We start from the raw sequence: 23,986 nt of genomic DNA on the forward strand, positions 1-23,986 counted from the left end.
TCTTTTCAGAAGAAAGATAAAGTGCTTTTCTCTTCCACCTTCTCCAACTCACTTCCTACCGTTTAGTGTTGGTTTATCCAGTAAAAAAAAACAACGTCGGTGAGATAATCACATTTATCGCAGTGACGGCGTCCAGACGTTGACTTGTTTGTCAATTTATGTTAGTAGCGTCGTTGCATATCTTATTCAAACTTATCTGTATAAAGCAATGTTAATATGTAGATATATGGAGGTAAAGAAATTCCCTGTCTCCATTTCGAAACGTTTAGATATACGATTCTATTGTGAACACCGACGCCGGAAGTTCATCGTCATGCCATGCACCTCGCCTTGACATCATATAACGAACGAAGAGCATTCACACGTGCATATTCTACAGATACTTTAGAAGTGTTCTTAGGGAAGTGTAGACAGGTAACAATGGAGCATAACGTGAAAAAAGGAACCATGCTATTGTATCTCCAGTTGTTGAATCCGCATATTCGCAATATACTTTACTATAATCCAGCCGTTTCTTATTTCTAAAGCTGTCTCCCTATCTGAAATTCGCATGAACCCTTATTTCGTCTTTTACGTTAAACGGAAATTGAAAACAAAGTATAGATAAAAATTCGGCATACCCTTCAATTGCATTTTTAATGATTGGTTCGAAAGTTCTGGAGAAGACAAGTCTTTGGCATTCACTTCCATCCATTTTTTTATGAGAAGTTTCCCTGACAAAAATATCTTTAACTTTCCAGGTCGGATTCAAATTAAATTTTTGCAAGAGTATATATATATATATATATATTTTGGAGGTACTGCCGTGCAAACATTAGTTCTCATTTTATATTCAAATATATTCGATCGAGCAGGGCTTTCGAACTAAACTGATAAACGATTGAGTTCGGAACTTTATTATGTAACAAATCGGACCGATAAATATAAATCATACTTAAGAGTATTGTATAATTTAACTGGAAGAGAAATTGGTTCAAAATAACCAAAGAAACTTTGTAATGAAATCATTTTTTGCTGAAGAGGCAGCAGCATTGGATGTAATATATTTCAAGTATGTTACGGATGTTTCAGATTTCAAATCGAAAATCATTATGGAGTTTACAATAGAACCTTTTGCTATAGTTTCTTGAAAAGTGCTGCATCATAAAACATTTTGTGAGTTTTCAAATAGATTTTGAAAAGTAAGTAAATTTAAATAAAAAATACGCCACATTCAAAGTGATAGCTCAATTGTTGAAAAATGGATTCGATTGTGAAGATAAGCTCATTGATAGTTCATAGAACACAACTAATAAAACTTGAAATGCCTCTCGGGTAAAATGTAGCCAGAGAAAAAGTGAAAATATCCCAAATCTATCACCATACATTCACACAGAATTCCCTTGTTTCCAACCTAAATTAAGTAAGAAACGGAACAGAAGTAAAAGAAGGTGACGGGATATTGGGAACTAAATTTCTGTCCCTTTTGGACTGAAACAAAATATGCATCTTTCACTTCTCTCACGGACAATGTTAGCAGCATCTAAAAACTATTCAATTCAATTCATTATCAATGATTTAAGCAATTTACATAAATTCTTTTAAAACTCTAATAAGATATAAACAAAGCCTTCTCGAGATTTTGACAGCACCGGATTTCAGGAACGCTAACTGTTAATTAATCAATCAATCCCTAAAATTCTATCCCAAAACTTACCCCCTCTCGAAAAAGCAAAAGTGCTTGCAAACTACTTCCTTAAAGTCCACCATTCAAAACGCCACATCCGTGACCAACACTTCGAAGCAGAAGTCAATGCATCAATCGCCTCCCTTAAATCCATACCATCATATTCCCAAATAATCAACCAATCCCGTCCATTCCACTATCCATTTTTTCCAACCAGGCTTACCCTCTCTATCACACCAACTTACTTTGTTAAGCCTAAATCAGTCGCAAAATTCATTAAGCAGAGTAAAAACGAAAGTCGACCGGGCTTGATCAAATCCCAATCATTATCTTTAAAGATGTTCTGCTACTATTACCACCTTCATCTCCTATCTAATTAATCGTTGTCTGCCGAACGATTACTTCCCTGAGAGCTGCAAGGATGCTCAAATCACCCCTATCCTTAAAAAGAACGAAAATCTTCTTTTCCCTAATAGCTTATTTGCGGATTAGACTGTAAGCTCAATATCTTAAATTTTAATTTTGATCTCGGCAAACTAATCTTTAGTTTCCTAGATGGTCGGCAATCTCAAGTGAAAGTTCAGCAGCAGGCCTCATCCCCTTATAACAGCCCCGCTGGAATCCCACAAGAATCTGCCCTTTCTGCACCTTTTTTGCTTTTGACAGTAGACAGCCCGTTCCTTACCTCCTATGCGGGTGACCTCATAGTTTACACCTCCACCAAGGATATATAATGTGGACAAGCCCGTCTAAATTCACATTTGGACAAGCTTTACTGATGTTTTACCAAAAGGGTCTAACGATTGTCTTCCGCGGGAATAGGATGAGAATGAATCCGAAAATGTTCTCTGGTGGCAAGAATCTGCCTTTCACCATCAATTTGATTCCCATCCTTAATGTTAAAGAAGTTGTATTCCTAGGCGTTACTAGCTACACTTCCAACTTATCCAACATTCCTCATGTTAACAACGCACTAAACCGTGTAATCACTATCCAATCTATAAACCCACTCCACAAAAGGTCAACGTGTTCTGTTATTGACCAATTTTCTCTCAAACGCGGAACATGAGACTTGAATTATCTGGTTTCAGGCGCAGTCCGGCCGCTACTTTTTTAGTTTCAATTGAACTTCACAATTGTTTGGTAACTATTAGCGATTCCCTCAATCTTCTAGGGATTTCAAATCCTGATGCGATCTCAATGCACTATGCATAAGTATGTTAAGGTTTGCACATTACGTGAGAAGGACTGACAGTTCAAAAGGACCATTCCTTCCGCATTTAACCACGCATGAACGTTGTTAATCCGGATTGTCACTGTGGCCAACTTGATCATCTACATTCCTTATAAATATTAGGTTTTTTTGTTTCTGAGCTGCTTTTCTGAAAATTGGTGTTTACTTCCAAATTGTTCATTTCTCAGTGTTAAGGATTTGTCTTTGATATCTCTTTTATTCACGATAACTCCCATGTTATATGCTAAACTTAAATCGGGTCTTTCTCAGAACATTTTTTGCAAAGTGGGGGTGACAACATTTTTATCTGATTGAATTCAACCTTACAGATAACGTTTATATCGTAATGGTGTCGGCATGGCTTCCTTTGGCCATTAACAGGCCTGTATGATTCAGATATGTTAAGTATATCTGTAACCCCCGCTCCAATTTCACAGTCTATTTGTGATCCGCCAATGAAAATTACGGTGCCTTAACCTTGTAATACATTGCGCCCGCTCTATTTGGAAATTCCGTAGAAAGATTTCCCCTCAAACCTAGTCTACCTGGAGAGTAGTCCTTAGTATGAAAGCCTGAAGTCATTACAAAAAAAAAACAGAATACGCGAAATTCATCGGAAGCTTTTAGCCCTCCAGCCAAACTTTAAAATTACCTTCCACTCGGATCACAATTCGCTACACCCACAAAATAAATTCGATAATAAAGGGAGATAAGCGGCAGAGAGAATGACATAAATCCCTGCAGGCCCGGGGATTCAGAATAGAGACTTACCGAATTAGGTAAATCGTACAATTTCATGAGTCAACGTAAAAGCGATCTCAAGCTGGAATTTTCTCTCTATGACCCTACTGACTACTTCAAAACTCCTACTTAGGGCTCATAAGAACGGGGGAAACGGGGGAAGGGGCCCCGGTTTTGCGGGTCTAGCAATAAAAGTTTAAGTTAAATAAAGACATAACCCTACCACGGTTTTTTCCTCTACGGTCCTGGTATAATCCCGTCTACCGTCCCATGATCAAGAAGACCGTGTTCTTTCAAATCTTTCTAATCTTATATAACCTTTGCATAGTCTCCCAGAATCTTATTTCATCTTGGGAATTATAAAAGGCTTAAGGTTTCCCTAGAATAATTTCTTGTAACTTCGTAAATTTTATCAGACTAGGTCTTTTTTTAACTGGAAGTACCTAGAGGATCCCTCGTGAAAAAACTTCGCCCAATCTGCCAAAATTATTCTTTCTAAAATTCCAATTCCACCTGGGAAATGGATAATTCTGAAACTAAAAGGAAACATAGAATTGCGTGGCACCTCTCAATTTGTCAGAAGTTTGTGTAACTATAACTCAACATAACATCATTTGAAGCGTTCCAGCCAAAGAAGACGATATTCATTGCCATGCATTGAGTATGCTGGGAAACAACTCAATTCAACTTTGGCAGTAGGCTAGGATATGGATTGGGGCCATTCAAGTATACCCAACCTGTCAGAACTATGTGTGTATATCGGTGTCTATCTCATCGATATCTATGCATTTTTATTCTATCATAGAAGTTTTCGCAATTCGCGGACATACTTATCGTTTGAGGAAAATCAGGATCCCTTTCACCTAATTTTATTCACGAAGATATTGAAGCAGGAGGCTAAGCATAGTATCATTTTTCAATACAAGCTTTGGTTTCGTGCTTAACCAGGTCAACATCCGGAAACAACCGTTTTTGGTCAGTTTCTTCCAAAAAGAATCGTAAGGAGAAAATCCAGGCACGGGTAAAAAATTATAAATTAATCTAATTTTGTTAAAGTTCCCAATTCCTCCCGTCTTCAGGCCCAAGTAATCGCCCACTTTGGATGGTCCTTATCAATCAATTGTGTTTTCAGTTCATGCTTTTGAAGCTTGATTTTCTTCCCACAACGTTGCTGATATTTTCTAAACTCACAAAAAGTAAAAAATCTAAGCCTTTATCTCAAAAATGCAAGTGGACTAAACGTTCAATGTCACAATTTTCCAAGTTCTTGCCGTGGAAAATTTTCTGGGGTTTTGGAATAGAGACTTTATTCGAATAAAGGCGTTTTTCTCTCTATGACCTTGCTGCAAGGAAGCGTAGACTTAAAGTTAATTTCTGCTTCTGTCGTGATGCTTGAGGTAAGGTTCAGTCACGGCAAGAAGTTGACCAAATTTCGACTTTCACTTTTCCACCAAATAAAATGTTATTCAATAAATTTACCTGTCAGTAGTAATCTGTTTTTTATCTAATCTCCCTTTTATTGGTTTTTAGGCTGCCCAGGGTGAAACTGTAGACAATCATAAGAAAATTCTATATCGCGACTAAATTGGTAAGATTGACTAAGTCGACACTGACCAATCTGCGACAGCAGATAAAAGCAGCAGGATCACTCTCGAGACCATTGACTATCAACGGCAGTCTAAGGCCCTACTATGCATCCTTTTTACTCTGGTCTTGGAAAGACTGATTCGCGATACTGATATAAATACTAACCTAAAATGACGAAATCGACATTGTGGGAAGAACACCATGAGATGAAAAATCGACCTTCATGCAGATTGAGCAGGCGGTATTCGCCGCTAAACTCTGGACCTAATGAAGGCAAGACGAAATATACTGTGACAAGGTCGACACCAAAACCAAAGAATCAACAAAATCAAATAGTACTGGTCAACTGCGAACAATATAGAAAGGAGAATACAACTTTGAAACCGTTAATAATTTCTCCCATCTAGGGAAACTGATAACAGTAATGATGATGCAATGCACGCATGATTGCTGGCAGCCAATAGAGTCTATTTCAGCTTACAAACACTGTTCTGCTCGAAAATTCTCAACCTAAGCCAAGACTCTTACTGTAGAAGACCTAGAAGGCAGTCCTCATGTAATCCTCGGAGACTTCGGGTTTTAACGAGAAAAATTGCGAAATCTTAGACGCGTTCGAAAGATGAATCCTGCGAAAAATGTTTTGCTCCGTACATGAGAATGGACGATACCATATTCTATACGATGACGAAATTCATCAGCGATACCACGACTTCCTGGTTGTGGATAAAATCCCGCTTAATAGGTTTTGGTAGGCCGATCACTTAACATGTATGGGTGAGGACAATCCAGGCCGGAAAGTCTATAAGAGCAATGTATGTGATAGAAAAAGAAGTAGTACACATTGTCTCAGATGTAGCGATGGCGTAAGCCTGATACTAAACAGCTCTGAGCGATACCGACTAGGTAGAACTCGACACAAAACCACTTTTTACGAGGCATTCCTGGACCAGATACTTGTTGTTGCGCCGTTGATGATGATTTAGAGTTTTCAACAGCATCTACGACACGAAAAAGGTAAAGATAAATATGGATCCTGTGCTGCGGAAAATATTGAACAAATATTGATGTATAATTTGATTTTTTAATTCCCCTCTACTGATCAATATAGTGATCGTACGCAGTCTCCTTAACAAAAAACAAGTCCGTATACCGGAAGCTGGAAGCTGCGGGTACAAAGGTCTTGTGTTCATGAGAAATTCTCTATATACGATTTTCCATTTGTACATAGCTAAGAATACAAAACATTCTGTCATATTTTGCCAAACTTCAAGCTACACATATGTACATACTTATCAACGACAGAAATACTGTGTTCATCCTAAATAAGGAAACATTATCGATCACCGCATTTATAAATTGATCTAACGCATCTTCACTCATTTCCACTTTATGCGGTGCACAAAATGTATATACATGTTTATTATATTGGTTACTACCCGCAAGCTTTATTACACATACATACACATGTCTCCCTCGAATAATTGACAAATAACTAAAAACCCGAAAAGTAAACTGAAACGTCCCCATGGACCCCGCCGTTCATATAAGTTCACTTTATATGATGATAAGGTCATACACATCTTAGAGTGCAATAAATTTACCTGAAATGCGAAAATTCGACCTTCTATAAGTTTGTTAATGATAGTTGGATTACCTTCAAACTTTGCAGGATTATGTCCTATATTATCGCCTATGCTAGTATTAAATTTTGTACTTCTGGGATGAACTTAAGGGGGGTCTTCCAGTAAATTTCTAAAACAGTAATATACTATTATTTATGCAGATATCAGAATCGGTTGTGGTTTGAGGCCTAGATTTCATACGGATGCATCACTAACTATTTTCAGATTTTTTGCTTGGATAGGTTCTGGGAGCGAGACCTGTTTCACTTTTTGGGGCACACATTTTGAGTGTCATTTCCCCTATATGTTACCCAATATGGAAAAAAATCAGTTTCGAAAAATACTACAGCATTTGATACCTCACATGACCATTTCCAGTGTAAAAAAATTACAACCCCCTTTCGCATGTATGGGGAGGCACACAGCCCACACGTTCTCTCCAAATTTTGTGACAATCGGTTCAGCCGCTTTCGAGTAAATTGGGTGTGACAAGCTGATAGACGGACAGACGGGCATACGGATAGAGAGACATTGAAACGATTTTAATAAGGTTTTGTTTCACACAAAATCTTAAAAAAATTCGGTAATACGCATATGATTCAATACCCACTTTAACTTCACTTTGTTTGGTTGATTGTTTTGGATAGAACCCCAGAACCTCACAATTTGCCTAACAAACATAGTTTCTTTGAGAATATAATTGAACCTTTCTACGTGAATTTTTTGGTGAGAATAAATAGACAAAAATGTCTATGTATCGAAAAAGAAAACGTCGTTTTATACATATGTACCTATATTATCGATTCCGAACTACTTAGTCTGAAATATTCTAACAAAGGAAGCATAACAAAAGAATTCACTAGTGTTTGATACCGGCCTGATTAGTGTTGGATCTAAAGTAAAAAATATTACTTTCCTTTCACTTTCACCAAAACTTTTTACTCAATGAAAATAATTTCATTTAATTCCTGAGTGATTAAGAAATAATTTCAATAAACTACCGCGTTGACAGTACAAAGGAAATTACAAGCCACCAAACCGGACGTAAAAATGAAAACAATTTTAATAGGAATGTAATCGATTGATACTTTATATTTCCTTATTATCTATTATATCTGGTTGAGACTGCTAACTAATTATGACATTTTTCAGATGTAAAACAAGTAGCTCTTTGACTCTTTCCTTTTAAACATGCATAACACATGTAATTAGATAGCGTACCCACATCAACTAATCGCAACTTTAACTAGCCTCTGCTAAGCAATTGATTTACCTCAGTCTCTGAAACCCATTCCACATTCATAACAGTTTTCTGTCGACTTTTGTTCCGTTGGAATTGTTGCGTGATGGCTCAATTCAGAAGCATTTACAAAATAGAAAGACGAGAAAAGAAATGACATATTTTCAAAACAATTATTTTAGCATTTTTTGTGGTAATATTGTGTCGTAATGTCTAGATACGACCAGTGTCTTGGAAAAATGTGTAAAAAAAAAGATTGCGTAATTCGCATAAAGTTATGTACACAGTAGGGAACTTCTTTTGCTTTTCTTTTGATCATCTAAATTAGAGAACTATTATCAAAATTGTATAACATAATTTAGTTTTATTTTTTTCCCAATTGAGAATGTTGCTGCAAAAAATAGGCTTTTTTTGAACAGTGCTAATACTATTGTAGCTGTTTCCTTTTATTTGTACTTCTTAGAAGCAAGTTCAATAACGTCTTAGTTAAGAATTTTTATGTTTGAAAGAATCTATAAATGTATTTTTGGTAAAGTGGCAATCAAAAGAGCTTTATCACCTAATGCTTTATGTATCACTGCACAATCGAATTCTCTCCGCTACCAAATAACTTATTTATTCGTACCGGTTTTGATACAGCAACGAAGAAAGCAATTACCCACGATGACAAGCTGCGAAGAAACCTACATTGATTATTTAACCCTCCGAGCAAGGCAATTCGTTACACAATACTGCAGTTACAGTGAACACAGTACCACTGGAATCCAGTGGTAATAATTACATGATTTGTCGATTCTATTGAGATAATTTCAGTCAACTTATCTCCTAAGATGGTCAGAGATGCTGAAGGTAACCATCACCGACATCACGAAAACCTCATTACCCATACCCGACGCTGGTACAGAATTTTAGTATGGCAGCGGTAGACTTGGACTTACCTTTCGCAACCTTAAGACTTCTATCTCGGTAGAATCGAAGCTTCTGCGTTTCGCTGAGTTCTGGAAAATAAAAACGAAGAATTATTGAAGTAACATGTTTCGCCAAATCTAGTGTAGTATTCACCACACAACAAATAGGTTAATGGATCACATACAAGTCTTATCTCATGTCTGCTTGGTTAATGAAGTTCTCTAAAAGCAGATATCGCATTTTTAGATGGAATGGTTGAGCAGAGAAGATTAATTCGAGAAAAGTGTGTTTGCAGAAACTACCGCACAATAGCAACCGATAAAATAACAGCAAAGTTACGGAAATTGTAAGAATTACCTGCATAGAAGAATTCAATTTGTGGTATTAAATTTGAGGGTTATCAGGAAAGTTGTGTTACAAAATGAAATTTCAATGATGAACATTAAAGAGAGAAAACGAGTTGCGGTGAGGAATGTAGTGCAAAAAAGAGTTTCACTTTTTCCTGTTTCACACATATGTAGGGCACAGTAGCGGAAATCTAATGAAGATGAAGATATTAATGGAAAATGAGAGATAGACGACTTTAATTGATTATGCAGTAGATGGGAAGCAAAATTCCATTAACATGGGATTCCATTTCATTAAAAACGGTTCAATGTAGATAATTCAAATATGTTTGTAGAAGGATAAATCCGATTTCTCTTCTATCTAGATATTGAGTGCTATTCAGTAGAGGTAATGCAAAAATAATGTAGTTTCCCAGAATAAATATGGGAATGTCTACATGTATGCCTTTAAGTGCTAGCATCCGTTCTAAATTATCTGTGCCGGAAAATGGAACTAAATCATTTTATGAAAATAGAGGGTTGTAAAATATCATATATTTATTGGGAATCTTGTTCTAAATCAGCATCTTTTAATAACATCGATAATACGAACCCCACTCCCTTCCCCCACCGATAAAGATGGATTTTATTTTAAGTACTGTCTTATGAAAGGGTTTTTGTTTTTTTTTATAGCTCTGTTATAACTCCGTTCGATGTCTATAGAGCCCGAAATTTTCTCCTACCAATACATAGGACTAATGGTCAGCCGGTTAATTACCACAGTGCAATTTATAGGGCGAGCACTATATATCATCTAAAGCTCTAGCATGGAGCACGACGAACCGACCCCGTTTGTAAACGAGACAAAAGCTGAAGAAAAAGAAGATGATGCTAAGTACGAAATACCCAAAATATACGAACAGAAAATCTAAAGAATTGTTTGAATGGCCTGGTAAATCGCCTGACCTCAATCCAATACGACACCTTTAGAGGAACGTCAAACAAGTTGTTTAATATCAAAAATCAAAAAATAACAGGAAGTTTTGGACTGTAGTAGGTTTCTGGAAGGCGATCCCTGTTGAAAGGTGATAAAAGCTCTTGGACTCGATAGAACTTCCTTGCGACGCACCTATTAAGATCAAAGGATACACAAATAAATATTGAACCTTTCTTTGTTAATATATTATATATGTTTTTATTTACTGTCGGCCGAAATATTGGCCTGCTATTATTTTTAACGCACCTTTCTAGACTATGTCATGAATACTGCCTCATTTTTTAAGGTTTTGTGTGAAACAAAACCTTATTAGAATGGTGACGGTGTCTGTCTGTCCGTCTGTCCGTCTGTCTGTCTGTCTGTCTGTCTGTCTGTCTGTCTGTCTGTCTGTCTGTCTGTCTGTCTGTCTGTCTGTCTGTCTGTCTGTCTGTCACACCCGATTTATTCGGAAACGGCTAGACCGATTGTCACGAAAATTGGTGAGAGTATGTAATCTGGTGATCCCTTTACATGCAGTAAGTGGCGCCATCTTGCGTTAAGTTTAAGGGGGGGCTCTCCGTACATGTGAATGGAGGGTGCAAATTTTTTTTTCACAGAATGTAGCCAAGTAGGGTATCAAATGAAAGGTCTCAATTAGTACTTTTCGAATCTGGTTCAATATTTGATATTAGATGAAACATAGGGGAGTCAGGGTTGAAAATATGACCCACAAAAAGTGTAACAGGTCTCGTTCTCAGAACCTATCCAACCGAAAAATCTGGAAAAAATCACAGTGGTGCATCTCTACGAAATCTAGGCCTCAAAATATATCCGGTTCCGATATCTGCACAAATAAAGTTAATAATAGTATATTTCCACATTTTAGAAATTTACCCGGCACCCCCCCTTATGTTCATCCCAGAAATACAAAATTTGGCATGAGTGTAACGAAGAATATAATGCACAGTTTGGTCAAGTTTGAAGCAAATCCAACTATTATTAACAAAGTTATTGGGGGTGAAACTTTTCAATTTTTTGTGAATTTCGTGCACTCTACAACCCGCATGACGTCATCATCTCATATCAATTCGTCAATACCACAACGAAATGAATTTTTATGAATTGGGTCGCAGACAATTATTTTGTTTTAGTTTTTTAGTTATTTGTCAACCAGACATGTGTATATGTAGGTATATAATATATGCGTGCTAATGAACTTTGCGGCTAGTGCCTAATTCAGATAGATATTAGACGTAAATCGGAAATATGGGTGCGATAAATTTATAAACGTGCATATATGTGTACAGCAGGTAATAGGCAGTTTGTTTGTTTAGGGTGAGCATGATATCTATGGCTCTAATATGTACGTATGTCTCGTAGTTTGGAAAAATATGAAGGATTATGTTGGATTTGTAGCTATATACGGACAGAGAAATGTGCGCCTCTTACATAACACAAAACCTTTATACCCGAAGCGCGAGCTTCCGGTATTCCGACTTGTTTCGATTTAAATTTTGTGTATAAATTTAGTTTCGATTTGCTAGGTGTCGCAAACGTTTTATTATATCACTATATTCTAGTTTAAATCAAGCTTTGAATCTTATTTTTTCTTTCACAATTCATGAAGACACTGCGATTTTTTTACCGCCACTGTTGGTCATCTAGACGGCGTTGCAATGGATCAACATATAAACCTTTCAATCAGTCGTTATCGCAAGTAATGACGGTGAGATACAAAATTCTGAAAATTATTGAAAATGTCCCCCAAAAATTCGAGCATTGGAAAATCAACTTCTAGAGCTGCTGCAATATCTGAAGTACGAGGCTTCCAGCTGGAAACAGCATTACTTCAAGAACTGCTAGAACTCTAAGAAGGATAAGATTCACGCTGAAAATATAACAGGATCAGAGCTTCGACTTCAAGAACTACTGAAACATTAAAAAAGCGAGTTGCACGAATTGACAACCTGCGAGTTTGAGCTTCCACTTCGCCGAAACATCTCAACAACGTGGTGTATGAATTACAGACCTTCGAGCGAACCATCTACTTTCAGAGCTGCTGTAATTCCTGTAGACGCAAGACACGACGTGATGCTGAACGCTCACGAGAAGCTCAATTACATCGGCAGTGGCGTTGAAGTTTCAGTAAGAAATGCCTATGTGTTGCTCCACTGGCAAGGTCTCCCCGCCGCCACTAACTGAGTCGTCTGGGCCATTTTTGACTCATATTGCTGGAGTTACTGAAGAATCCAGACCATTTTCACAGCATATTCAGAAATAAAAGGAATGCTTTCAATTGACATCGTTTGGAGCGACGAATATTGTAAAATATGGTAATCAGATTGGTTAATTTCCTTTAGTACCTGAAGATAATTTACAGTTTTCGTAAAATATACAGACAGAACAAAGTCTGCCCAGTTCCGCTAGTAGTATTTAACAAGTCGGGAAAACGGAAACTGGACGCTTGAGGTATGAACGGTATGTGTATTTCTTTTATAAAAACATTTCAGTGCACATTTGTCCCATTAGAACTAGCACCTAATATATGCATATATTATGTGAGAATGTCTACTTTCGGGTGATACAACCATTCAAAGCCTTGAATTTGCACAGAAACCACAACTATGACCTACTATAACTTTGTTAATAATACTGCGATTTCCACCACTTGGTGGGATCATGCTCCATATTGCTGCAAAATTTCGTGATGCTAGGATAAACGAAAGGAGGATTTTACAATTAATTACTGAAAATTATAGTGATGTACTATTATTAATTTAATTTGAATCGAAGCTGTTTCGGAGCCTAGGCACCACATAGTGGCAGCCTTCTTTTTCAGATTTTTCGCTTGGGTAATTTCAGAGAACGGGCCCGTGGAAGAAATGATCAGTTTCAACCCCCCACCTTTTCAACAAATGTCAAAACTAAAACCGGCTTCGAAAAGTGCTAACCGAGGCCTTTCATTTGATATTCCAGATGACTATATTTGGTGAAAAAAAAAAAGACAGACCCGCCTTAAGGGGGTCATCCCGTGTGTCAGATCCGAAGAATCGATGTAGCGTATAATATATGGGCAAAGTGATTTTTTGATATTCGGGGCCGTTCGGAAATTACAGTGTTAAACAGGTAAAATGTCACATGTCAGGTTTATATCGATCGCCGTAATAAACCGCGAATTTATAGGTCCAAATGATGTTCGAATGACTTCGCTAAAATCATAAGAATTGAAGCCAAGGCTTTACATGTGTTTCTTCAAGGAACCTAACGTTTATGGACTAAGTATAGAAGAATAATTGTCAGTTAAGATTTTATGGTTAAAAATCGCATTCTACTTTTCAAATGCGTTTTTATCGAAACTGTTGAAAATCTCATGCCACCATAGCCCAAAATCTATCCAAGGCTTATTCAAAACATGTTTCTACGGTCCGCAAACTAGGATAATTGCGATTCATTTGGTAGTTTATTTTATTCATTAAACACTAAAATTTACAAAAAAAAATTAACAAGGCACCAAAAATTTAGCTTTTAATATTTTTGGATAATCCTAGTTTGCTTACTGTGGTTAAGTCCGCACGTTTAAATGGTGTTTACATTTTTTCTTAAGATGATCACAGCGCCCTCTGGCGTAGCAGCAGAAAAACCCTTTTTTTTGGAGATGGGTGTATAAGTTGTTATTTCAGTTCTGGGCAGATTACTGCCACTGCCAGAACTCAGCGATTTAAATATCTCGAGTCAATGCTATCTGCAAATGGAGAACTGCGTAATGAAATTGTTTCACACATTAACGCAACCTGGATGAAGTGGCATTCCCCAACTGGTGTTCTTTGTGATCGACGTATCAGCGCACTTCCCAAATCTAAAATTTACTGCAATGTCGTCCGTCTGCCGCTCTCTATAGTTCTGAGTTTTGGCGATTATAAAGGACAATGAACGGCGTCTTGCGGTAATGGGGACGAAGATGTTGCATTGCACTGGTGGCGTGACACGTCTTGATCACGTCTGAAATGAGAATATCCGCGATCGATATGGGTTTGCACCGATCGTGAAAAAACTGCGAGAGAGGCGTTTTCGATGGTGTGGTCAACGAGAATTCAACAACCAGTATTGGTCAGAACATCGAAGTCAATGATAGGCAACCAAAAAGCCGACCAAAACAATGGTCACTTGACACACTGGATGAGGATTTGAAGGTCTCGCGATTACATCCTAATCAGGCTTGATAAAATGGAATGACCAAACCGATCACGACGAGCCGACCCCGCTTGTGAACTGAAGGCTGAAGAAAAAGAAGATGTGAGGAGCGATGAGCCTGTCAGGCCTGTCAGTTCACATAGTTAAAAATTATATGGGCCTCTATTTTTTAGAAAGTAATTTAAATAAATCATTTGATGGAAAGTATTGTATTGATAACAGTCAGCCCTCATACGCTTCACACTGAGTTTAAGAATTTAACCAACATCAAATATAAAAAGGGCTAGGGAGAATTAGATTCTTCTTGAATGGAATTTTAATAATTCACTCGAATATCAATTATTGTCGTTAATTATGACGTCAGCATCTTATTTGTATGGCTTAGAATGCTGTTAATTAGCACGAAATTGATAAGTTTGAACTGCTATAACTTTCCCACTAATAGTTGGATTTTCATGAAACTTGGCATATGTATGCACGAGGCTGTCCTCTATGTCGGTACACCTAGGATGAATTTAGGGGAAGTTTTTTAGTCAATTTATGAAAGTTGACAATGTACTATCAGTGAATTTTTTGAGCAGATACCGGAATGGGACATCTCTCGAAGATTAGATTTCACATAAGTGTTTCACACAAAATCTTAAAAAGGACTGCAGATAAGTAGATTCTTCATAAATGCGACTTTAATATTTCACGCGAATGTCAATTATTCCCGTTAATTATGACGTCAGCATCTTATTTGCTTGGCTTTGGAAGCAGTCAATTCGCGAGAAATTGTTAAGTTAGAACTGCTATAACTTTGACGTTAATGACCAGATTTCCATGAAATTTAGCACATATATACGAAATATTGTCCTCTATGCGGAAGTCCTAGGATGAATTTAAGAGTGGTTTTCAGTAAATTTCTAAAAGTTGGTAATATACTATTAGTAAGTTTATTTGAGCAGATATTGGAATGGGACATATTTTGAGACCTAGATTTCATCTGGGCGCACCACTCTGATTTTTTCGGATTTTTAGGTTGGGCAGATTCCGAAAATGACTCCTGTCTCACTTTAAGTGCGTACATTTTGACTCCTTACTCACGTACTTTGCAATTCAAGCCAAAACTAATGTCAGCTTCCGAAAGAACAAATCGAGACCTTTCATTTAATACCCTGCACGACTATATCTGGTCAAAAAATTCTTTGAATCCCCCCTTTGCATGTATGGGGAGCCCCCCTTTAAACTCCACCTAAATTTATGCCGCTCGCTGTATGCGTGGGATTTCATAGTTCCCATCTGTCCACCGAATTTCGTTCTGACCGGTTTAGCCGTTTTGGAGAAAAGTGCGTGTGACAAATAGACAGACAGACATTGAATCGATTTTAATAAGGTTTTGTTTTACACAAAACCTTCAAAAGCGAAAAAATGGCCTTCACCCGGGATGCTTCCTTTAAATTCGAGGTAGAACCAAATTTGGTGCTAATTGCTATAACCAAAATGTTTGTGACAGACAGTAAACCGATTTTAATAAGGTTCTGTGTAAGCAAGGAATATGAATTTAGCCACCTTTCATTGCCCAGGGTATTTGAAAGACCAAATGTAGAAATATTCATCCGACGGACTGCCAATAATGACAATTTAGGACAATCCCAAAAATGCCATGGTTTTTCTTAGCGACCTGTTAGACGATTTTGGGGGCAAGCCTTGTTTTTTGCAGTGTGAAACCGACATCTCATGCAACGCGTTCGAGCAGAACTTAGAAGTTGCCACCCAGAATCTTTGATAAAAGCAGACTCTGATTGAATGTCGGCGAGAATGACGCCAAAAATGCTCTCTCGCAAATGAAATAATCCTTATTGGTGTCTTTATTGATCATTCCTCGTTGAAAATTAATAAAGCTGAACTCTACTTCCTTTACCTTTCCCAATCACAAAAATCATGATTTATTTGATTTTTTTTAATCAGTAAAATCTTCAGAAGCAAAAAATCATAATTTTTAACAACCCTGGCCATCACTACAGCTGAAAAGGAGTGGGACGATAGGGGTCGTCCCATCGAGGGTGTGAACTCCCTTATCCAACGCACATGTAAGGGTCCTTGATGAGCGGTTTTTATTACTGAAAGGTTTGCTGAAAGGTTGCTAGAGCAATAAGGCACTCACGCCCGTTAATTAATCACGCCAACCTTCGAAACACCACTTGTAAAGTATTTTGTGTGCTTGAACTCTCCTTTAAATGAGTATTGCGTCAAATCAGGTTCAGACTGGACTGTTGCGCCATCGAATATTAAGAGAGGAAGGTATCCAGCAAGAATTTTCACATAAATGGCGACAAAAGCTGAATGAATGAATTGCTACATTTCTCATATCGTTTGCTTATGAATCAGAAATTTAATTTTGATATAAATCAAACGTTTCCACAGTCTTTTCCTAACTTGGCGATGTGCGCTAAAATACAATTTTTTAAAGATAGTAAAAGGTATCTTCTATTTTCTCTGATTTTTAGCAAAGGATAAAGTGCAACAGTTTTGCTCCTCTGTCACAGGACTTTTGGTAAAAGTGCTTTGCAATAACTTGTGTGTAAATTGTGCAGATACTTCAATTAACTCGATCTCAACAATACTATCGAGGGCGGTTATGCTTCAAGAGTGGTACAATGTGCTCTAATACTGTCTACCCTAGCAGACAGTCCTACGACAAATGGCATCCAGACAATAAATCTCTTGGCGGCCGCACCGCATGACACAAGGCCCAGTTTTACACGCAGGTGTCTTATTAGGAAACTGAATACCTGAAACCTGTCCTCCCAGTTCCACAAAGCAAAGCAAGAGTGATACTGACCTTTAGCTTGCCTGCAGCCGCATTGCGAGTGTTCCGCGCCGCAGCACTGTTCCCGTTCATGACCATTTGTCCATTACCAATTGCTGCAGGCAATGAGGGCGGCTCACTGAGCGGTAACGGGGGCGGACACTCGAGATCGAAATCTTCGCCGTCCGAGTAGGCAGCATCCTTGCCGGAGGCTGTCGTCGTCATTTCACGGATTGTTGCACTCCTCGATAATCCGAAATTCACGCCGAAATCCAAGGATTTCGTCTGGTGCGAGTGCATTGATAGCGACCGGGCGAACGAACTTTTGAAATACTGACACGGCGACCCCAAATCAAAATCCGGCGGATTCGAGGCTGGTCCTCCGGGCTCCTCGCCCTTAGCTTTCGGGGCGGAAAACACTCCGGAAAGTTTGAAGGAAGTGCTCGTCGCTGTTTTCGGGATGCGAACTTCGTTGCTTTGCAGTCCTGATTCCATTTTATCCAGACTGGGCGAGGGTAAAACAAGAAATTCCTTCACTTTTCAAACTGACACAAATTCATACACTTCCATCTGACAAGACACGGGTTTCCACCAGACGACGTCACTCAGCAAGGGTTAAAACTTCTGTTAGTTGCACATTAAACTGCACATTTTCCAGGAACGCGAAAATTCGTCTGAAACCGAAATTCACAAGGTCGACGCGATATAACTGAAAACCGTCACAATTCCCACGCAGACTACCGACAGAAAACACTGTCCCGTGAAATCAACAACAAACGGAAAATGCACAATTTTACACCCGGCGCCGCGGAAATCGTCCAATTGTCAACTGAACGCCGGAGCATACGCGGAAAACGTACGCGGAAACACACGACGAGCAGACTCGCAGCTTCGAGCGTTGAACTGGAATTGAGTTGGGTCGCCATCAGCCTCTGTGGCTGCGGCCAATTTCTTTTCCAGCATGGGTCTTGCCCGGGCTACCGCTCGTGCTGAAGAAGTTATAATCTAGAATGGTAACTTGGAGGTGGAAGAAAATAGTCGCGGAGGCATAAATAAAAACAGTTTCTAATTCCCCTTATAAAATTTGCCTACGAGATGTGTTATCCTGAAAGAAAAATAAAATTCAAATGAAATTGACATCGGTGGAATTAGCAATCCGTGAGTTTTTTTAATGAGCACTCATTTGACTCACGCAAATAGCAACACTGCTACGGCCCGGTGAGTGCAACTCCCATGCACCGGCCAGCGAGCACGTGCACTGCAACGGCACGTTTCGCATTCTTGCCTATCAGTGCACGATTTTCCCAAGAGATTTCCCAGGAGAGAGTGAGAATTTCCCACCGATTGCGAGCCAATTACAGGTAAGAGAGGGAGTGCAGGCAATTATTCAGGTGCTTGAGTGCGGGGGTTCCGACTGAATCAGGTCTTCATGCATGGGAAGCGATCTCGTGTGTGGAATAAAATTGACGTGATCCCAAGTATAGCATTTTTCAAAAATAAATTTTCATTGAGTATGAAGTATTCGTATTTGTTTTTCTTCTGCTGTGAAAAGGCAAATGCCGTGGAAGGAATACAGACCCAGAGTTTTCCATTTTTAAGGTTTTGCGTAAAACGAAACCGGTTTAATGTCTGTCTGTCTGTGATACCCATGCTCCAGCGTGTGGAATTTTTACCCACTAAAAGCACCCTCTAACTCCTGTCCTCTTCCCCGCGGAACCACCACAAGATATTTCGTCGCGGGGTGGGCATGGCTCTAGCCTCTCCCTTCGCCCATCGATTGCATTCACAACCGCGCCTTTGTCGCCTCCTCCGCCTCACTTAATCTGCACTGAATCTGCCCTACCATGTCGTTTACTGCATTCCAGCTCCCCTGGCATGCAAGCATTTTTCCTATTATATTTTCCACTGCTAGTGTTCCTCCCAATGTCTCTTCTAGGCTCTGCCTTTCCTCAGCGAATCTAGGACAATGGAAGAAAACATGCTCCGGGTGCTCCGGAATATCGTCGCAGCTGGGACAGTTGGGTAACCTGTCCAGTGTAAACCTATAGGGGTATTTACGGTAAGCGTCATGTCCGGTGAGACACTGTGTGAGGTAGAGAACGCATGGTGAGATAAACTATGATCTCACCATGCGTTCTCTGCATCCACACCTTGATGCTGGGAATCAATCTGTGGTTCCATCGATCCTTTTTTGCCTGTTCCCACCGTTACTGCCCCCTGCTTAAAGATTCCTTCCTTTCGGCGTTTTCAATTGCGGATCAGAGGAAGAATCAGCTCCATCATACCATCTCATCGGCCAAAATGTCAATTCCGGCTACTGCATAGGCCGCTTCATCCGAGATGTTAGGGCGGTCTTTCTATACACCGCACTCATCTTTTGAGCATTGCATGCGGTATACAATGCAATTGACCAAATTCGCGCTGTGTAAAGCAGTATAGAACTCTTCGCTTTAGCTATAAGCAGTCTACGAGTGCATCGCGGACCTCCAACATTTGGCATCATCCTTGCCAAGGCCATGCTAACATTGGACGCCTTGGTTCAAACGTTTTGTAAGCGCTGCTTGAAATTCAGCCTCGCATCTATCATCACTCCAATGCTGGCTTTATAGTGATTTATTTATTTATTTAATGAGGACAATACACAGAAAGCAAATTTCTTATTACATATTGTCCTCAGAGGGAGGAGCAAGTAAATGACATATTTTGCGCTTAAAGCTAGAGAGGGACATAGAGTCAAATGAACCAAGCTGTAGGGCATTGTACGACCGGCAAAACCTCGGGATCGGAGAGTGAAAGTAAATCTCGAGCTCGGCGAAGGGCACATCAAAAATGTCCGCATTACGTGTGTCATGAGACGAGGCGATACGGAGAGTAATATCCGAGTTGGCGGAGCAGTCCATCAGACCATTGCAGAGTTTGAAAAGAGTACACATATCAAGGAAAATACGGCGTTGCTGTAGGGAGGGGAGATTGAGGGTGCGGAGTCGTGACGGATAATCAACCCGTGGAAGGTTCTTTTTGTAAAAGAGGGTCCGGGTGAATTTGCGTTGTACAGCTTCAAGAGCGCGGCCGTCACGGATGCCGTAGGGGGACCAGACTACAGAGCAGTATTCAAGGATGTTTTTGACAAGGGAATTGAAGAGTGTTAAGGAGGGCTGGATTGAGGAAAAGTCGGACGAGGAACGTAAGATAAAACCAGACATTTTGGAAGCTCTATTGATGATGTCAACGAAGTGGGAATTGAAACGAAGTTTATCGTCGAATATTACACCCAGGTCTTTGAAGGAGGTTAGTAGTGAAAGGGGTTGACCACTGAGAGAATAAGAAAAGGATGATGGGGAGGGTTTCAGGGAATAGCGCATCCAGTGGCATTTGTTGACATTCAGTGTTAGCTTGTTGACCGAACACCAACGGGCTAAATTATCAAGGTTGGATTGTAAGAGAGCACAGTCCAATGGAGAGGAAACAGAGGCAAACAATTGGAGGTCGTCTGCGTAAAGCAAATACGGACAGGTGAGGATGGAGGCGAGGTCATTGATAAAAAACAGGAAGAGGAAGGGGCCAAGTGTAGAGCCTTAGGGAACACCAGAGGAAGAAGAGAAGGAACGAGATGAGTGACCATGAAAAGAAACTTTGCAGGAACGGTATGAGAGATAGGAGGAAAGCCAGGAGATGACTGAGGGAGGGAACTCTAGCGAAGAAAGTTTAGAGAGGAGAATGTTATGGTCAACGGTGTCAAAGGCTTTGGAGAAATCAGTATAAACAGCATGTACCTCCTGTCGTGAATTCAAGCGTTTAGCAACAAAGTTGGTAAAGACCAGAAGATTTGAAGCCGTTGATCTATGTTTCACGAAACCATGCTGCTCTTTGACAATGAGGTGACCGAAGTGCGCGGTCAACCAGTCGTTGACGTATCTTTCTAGGATTTTGGAGCAAGAGAAGAGAGAAGAGAAATGGGGCGGCAGTTCACAGCAAGGGAAGGGTCTCCGCTCTTGAGGATAGGAATGATAAGGGCCTCTTTCCAGAGACGGGGAAAGTAGCATTCGTCTAGACTTTTGTTGTATATTATACACAGGGGGAGGGAAATGTGTTTTCTACAGTTAAGGAGGAAGAGATTAGGAAGCCCATCGGGGCCAGGTCCGACATTGGGGTCAAGGTTACCAATGAGGAACTCAACCAAGGAAGGCGTAAGGAGAGGAATGGCTAGTGATTCGGAGCAGTCTGTGGTTATGAAAGGTGTGGAGGGTGAAGGGCTCGAGGGAGAAAACACTGAAGAGAAGTAGGTGCAGAGAAGGTCGCAGGATTGTTGTGGGGAGTTGGCAGTGGAGTCAGCGAAGCTGATAGAAGAAGGGACAGAATGAGTTGGATTACGAGAGTTGCGAGCATGAGACCAAAAGAGTTTTAAGTTACCGCGGGCAAGGGCGGCTTCGACGCTCAATAGGTACCTTTTACGCGCCTTTCTGACCGTTGACTTCACAGTGGATCGTATAGCTTTAAAGTGAGCAAGGTCGGCGTCATTTTTAGAAGCCCGAAACTTCTTCCTCAGTGTATGTTTCAAGCGCATGTTAATATGAAGTTCCGTTGTGAACCAAGTTGGGAAAGAACGTAGGCAGGGAGGGGAAGAAGGGACATAACAGGAGAGGAGATCAGAGAGGATATTGTAGAAGGTGTTAAGAGTTTGATCACACGATGAATTACTTAAAACATGAACCCAGTTGAAAGACGCTAAAGCTGAGTTCAGAACGTCAAAATTGGCTTTGCGGAAGTTGAACTTAGTGGGTTTACGCTTGGTTTTGGGTTTTGAACGAGGGAGCTCCGCTTCAAATTCAACCGCGGGATGGTGAGCGTCGGTTTTTACATACGGGGATGTGCCAGGAAATAAAGAGAGGTGGCGCTCGGGGAGGTTGGAAAGGAAGAGATCGAGAGTGCGGCCCAAGGAGTTTTTGGTGGTGTTGAAATTCAGGGCAGAGCAAGTATACATAAAGGAAGAAAGTGGGAGGGAAGAATGGGAGAGGTTGTTGGAAAGAATTGGAAGACTAGGATGATTAGGCCAGTTGAGCATGGGGAGGTTGAAATCTCCACAAAGGAAGAAAGAGAGGGAAGGGAATCTGACGGTAAGGAGTTCAGACAAACTGTCAAACAATTCTTCATACAGGTGAGAAGGGCTAGCACAGGGGACATAAACACAAGAAACAATGAACGGGAGGAAGTTGGGCGGGGAGACACGAAGAGCAACACAATCAAAAGGAAAGCCTGAGGAGGAGAAGACGAGTTCAGCGGGGAGTGAATCTTTTATAGCAATTAGGACTCCACCGCCAGTGGACTTACGAGAAGCATCCCGGTCCCTGTCACAACGGAAAGTGGAGTACCCTTCGGGGAGCTCGGAGTATAATATGGCATCGTCTAGCCAGGTGATGATATGCTTATCCATTCTGATACGGGCAGTGGTGACCTTACGTTGCTTCGTGATAAGCACCGCTTCTGTTTTATATCCGCGAGTGCAAGACCAGCATCTTTCAGCCACTTCTTTATAGCAATGTTTGCTTCGGATGAATAAAAATGCACTTCCGCCAGATCTTTTGCAACAACAATCACCGCTATGTCATCGGCGTAACCCACCATTGTTATCTCGCTAGCAACTGGGACATTAAGGACATTATACATGATGTTCCACAATAGCGGTCCCACCAGAGAGCCCTGTGGAACACCCGCGGAGGCAGTATATTCTATTTGTTAAGTAGCTGTCGACTAGGGCAGTTAAGTAACTTGGTACACCAATCGCTGTCAATGACCTCCTTATAAGGTTCCAACTGGCAGAGTTGAACGCATTTTGCACTTCAAGGGTAATCACAGCACAATATTTGTTAGTGCCACCGGTTCCGTGCATTGCATTTTCAACTAAACCAGTGACCAGTTTGATGGCGTCGAACGTTGATCTGGCCGTACGGAAGCCAAATTGTCGGTCTGATAAGCCTCCCAGAGCCTACAGTCGTTGTGGATTATTCTCTCCAACATTTTGCCCATAGGGTCCAATAGACATATATGCTTGTAGGAAGATTGTTCACCAGGAGGCTTACCAGGTTTAGGCAACAACACCAACCTTTATATTTTCCATGTCTTAGGAAAGATCCCATCAGCCAAGGATGGTTCAAACAACTCTACGAATATGTCTGGCATCGACTGAACGGCCAGCCTAAGGGCTTTGTATGGTATGCCGTCGAAGCCGTGCGCTTTGTTGTCTCCCAGCCTATCGCAAATCTTCAATACTTCTTGCTTCGTTACTGGGGTATTACAGCCCTAAAGATGTACGTAGACTGTAACCCCTTCTGTTCTCCTGAGGGAACAAACCCTGAACTATTTTTAGTAGAATATTGGGACATGTAATTTTTGGAGCTGCTGATATCTAAATCTCCATATTACAACCCTATGGGCGCTTCCCCATGGGCCAGGGGGAGAGCTGCTTGAAGCAGTCCCTCTTGCTTCGCTGTATAGCCAGCTTCTGCCTGCTTTTTTCTTTTTTTTTTTTGGCTGGGGGAAATCCATCGCATCCAACTGGTATCTGGGACACGCAAGCCGGACTCCTACCGACTAAAACCTCCCATATTTTCTCTACATTCTCCCCGCGGGACCGGCGTTCTGGTATTGCTTCGCGGGGCTGTTCAGTTCTTAGCTGTTCACTTTAAACGTGCTGCTACCGCTTTGC

The 23,986-nt window shown here is 40.2% G+C and overlaps 1 protein-coding gene across 1 annotated transcript in view; it reads right to left on the reverse strand.

Moving 5' to 3' along the window:
- LOC119649333 overlaps nt 1-18,368 on the reverse strand; it is a 157,447-nt gene extending 139,079 nt beyond the window's left edge. Inside the window, exons 1-2 of the mRNA XM_038051437.1 lie at nt 17,317-18,368; nt 9,029-9,088 (exon numbers count right to left, since the gene is read on the reverse strand). Of these exons, the coding sequence (XP_037907365.1) occupies nt 9,029-9,088; nt 17,317-17,778 (522 nt within the window). The 5' untranslated portion in view covers nt 17,779-18,368. The remainder of the gene's footprint in view (nt 1-9,028; nt 9,089-17,316) is intronic.
- Nucleotides 18,369-23,986: the final 5,618 nt, after the last annotated feature.

Source organism: Hermetia illucens, chromosome 2 (assembly GCF_905115235.1).
Source record: "Hermetia illucens chromosome 2, iHerIll2.2.curated.20191125, whole genome shotgun sequence".
Lineage (NCBI taxonomy): Eukaryota > Metazoa > Arthropoda > Insecta > Diptera > Stratiomyidae > Hermetia > Hermetia illucens.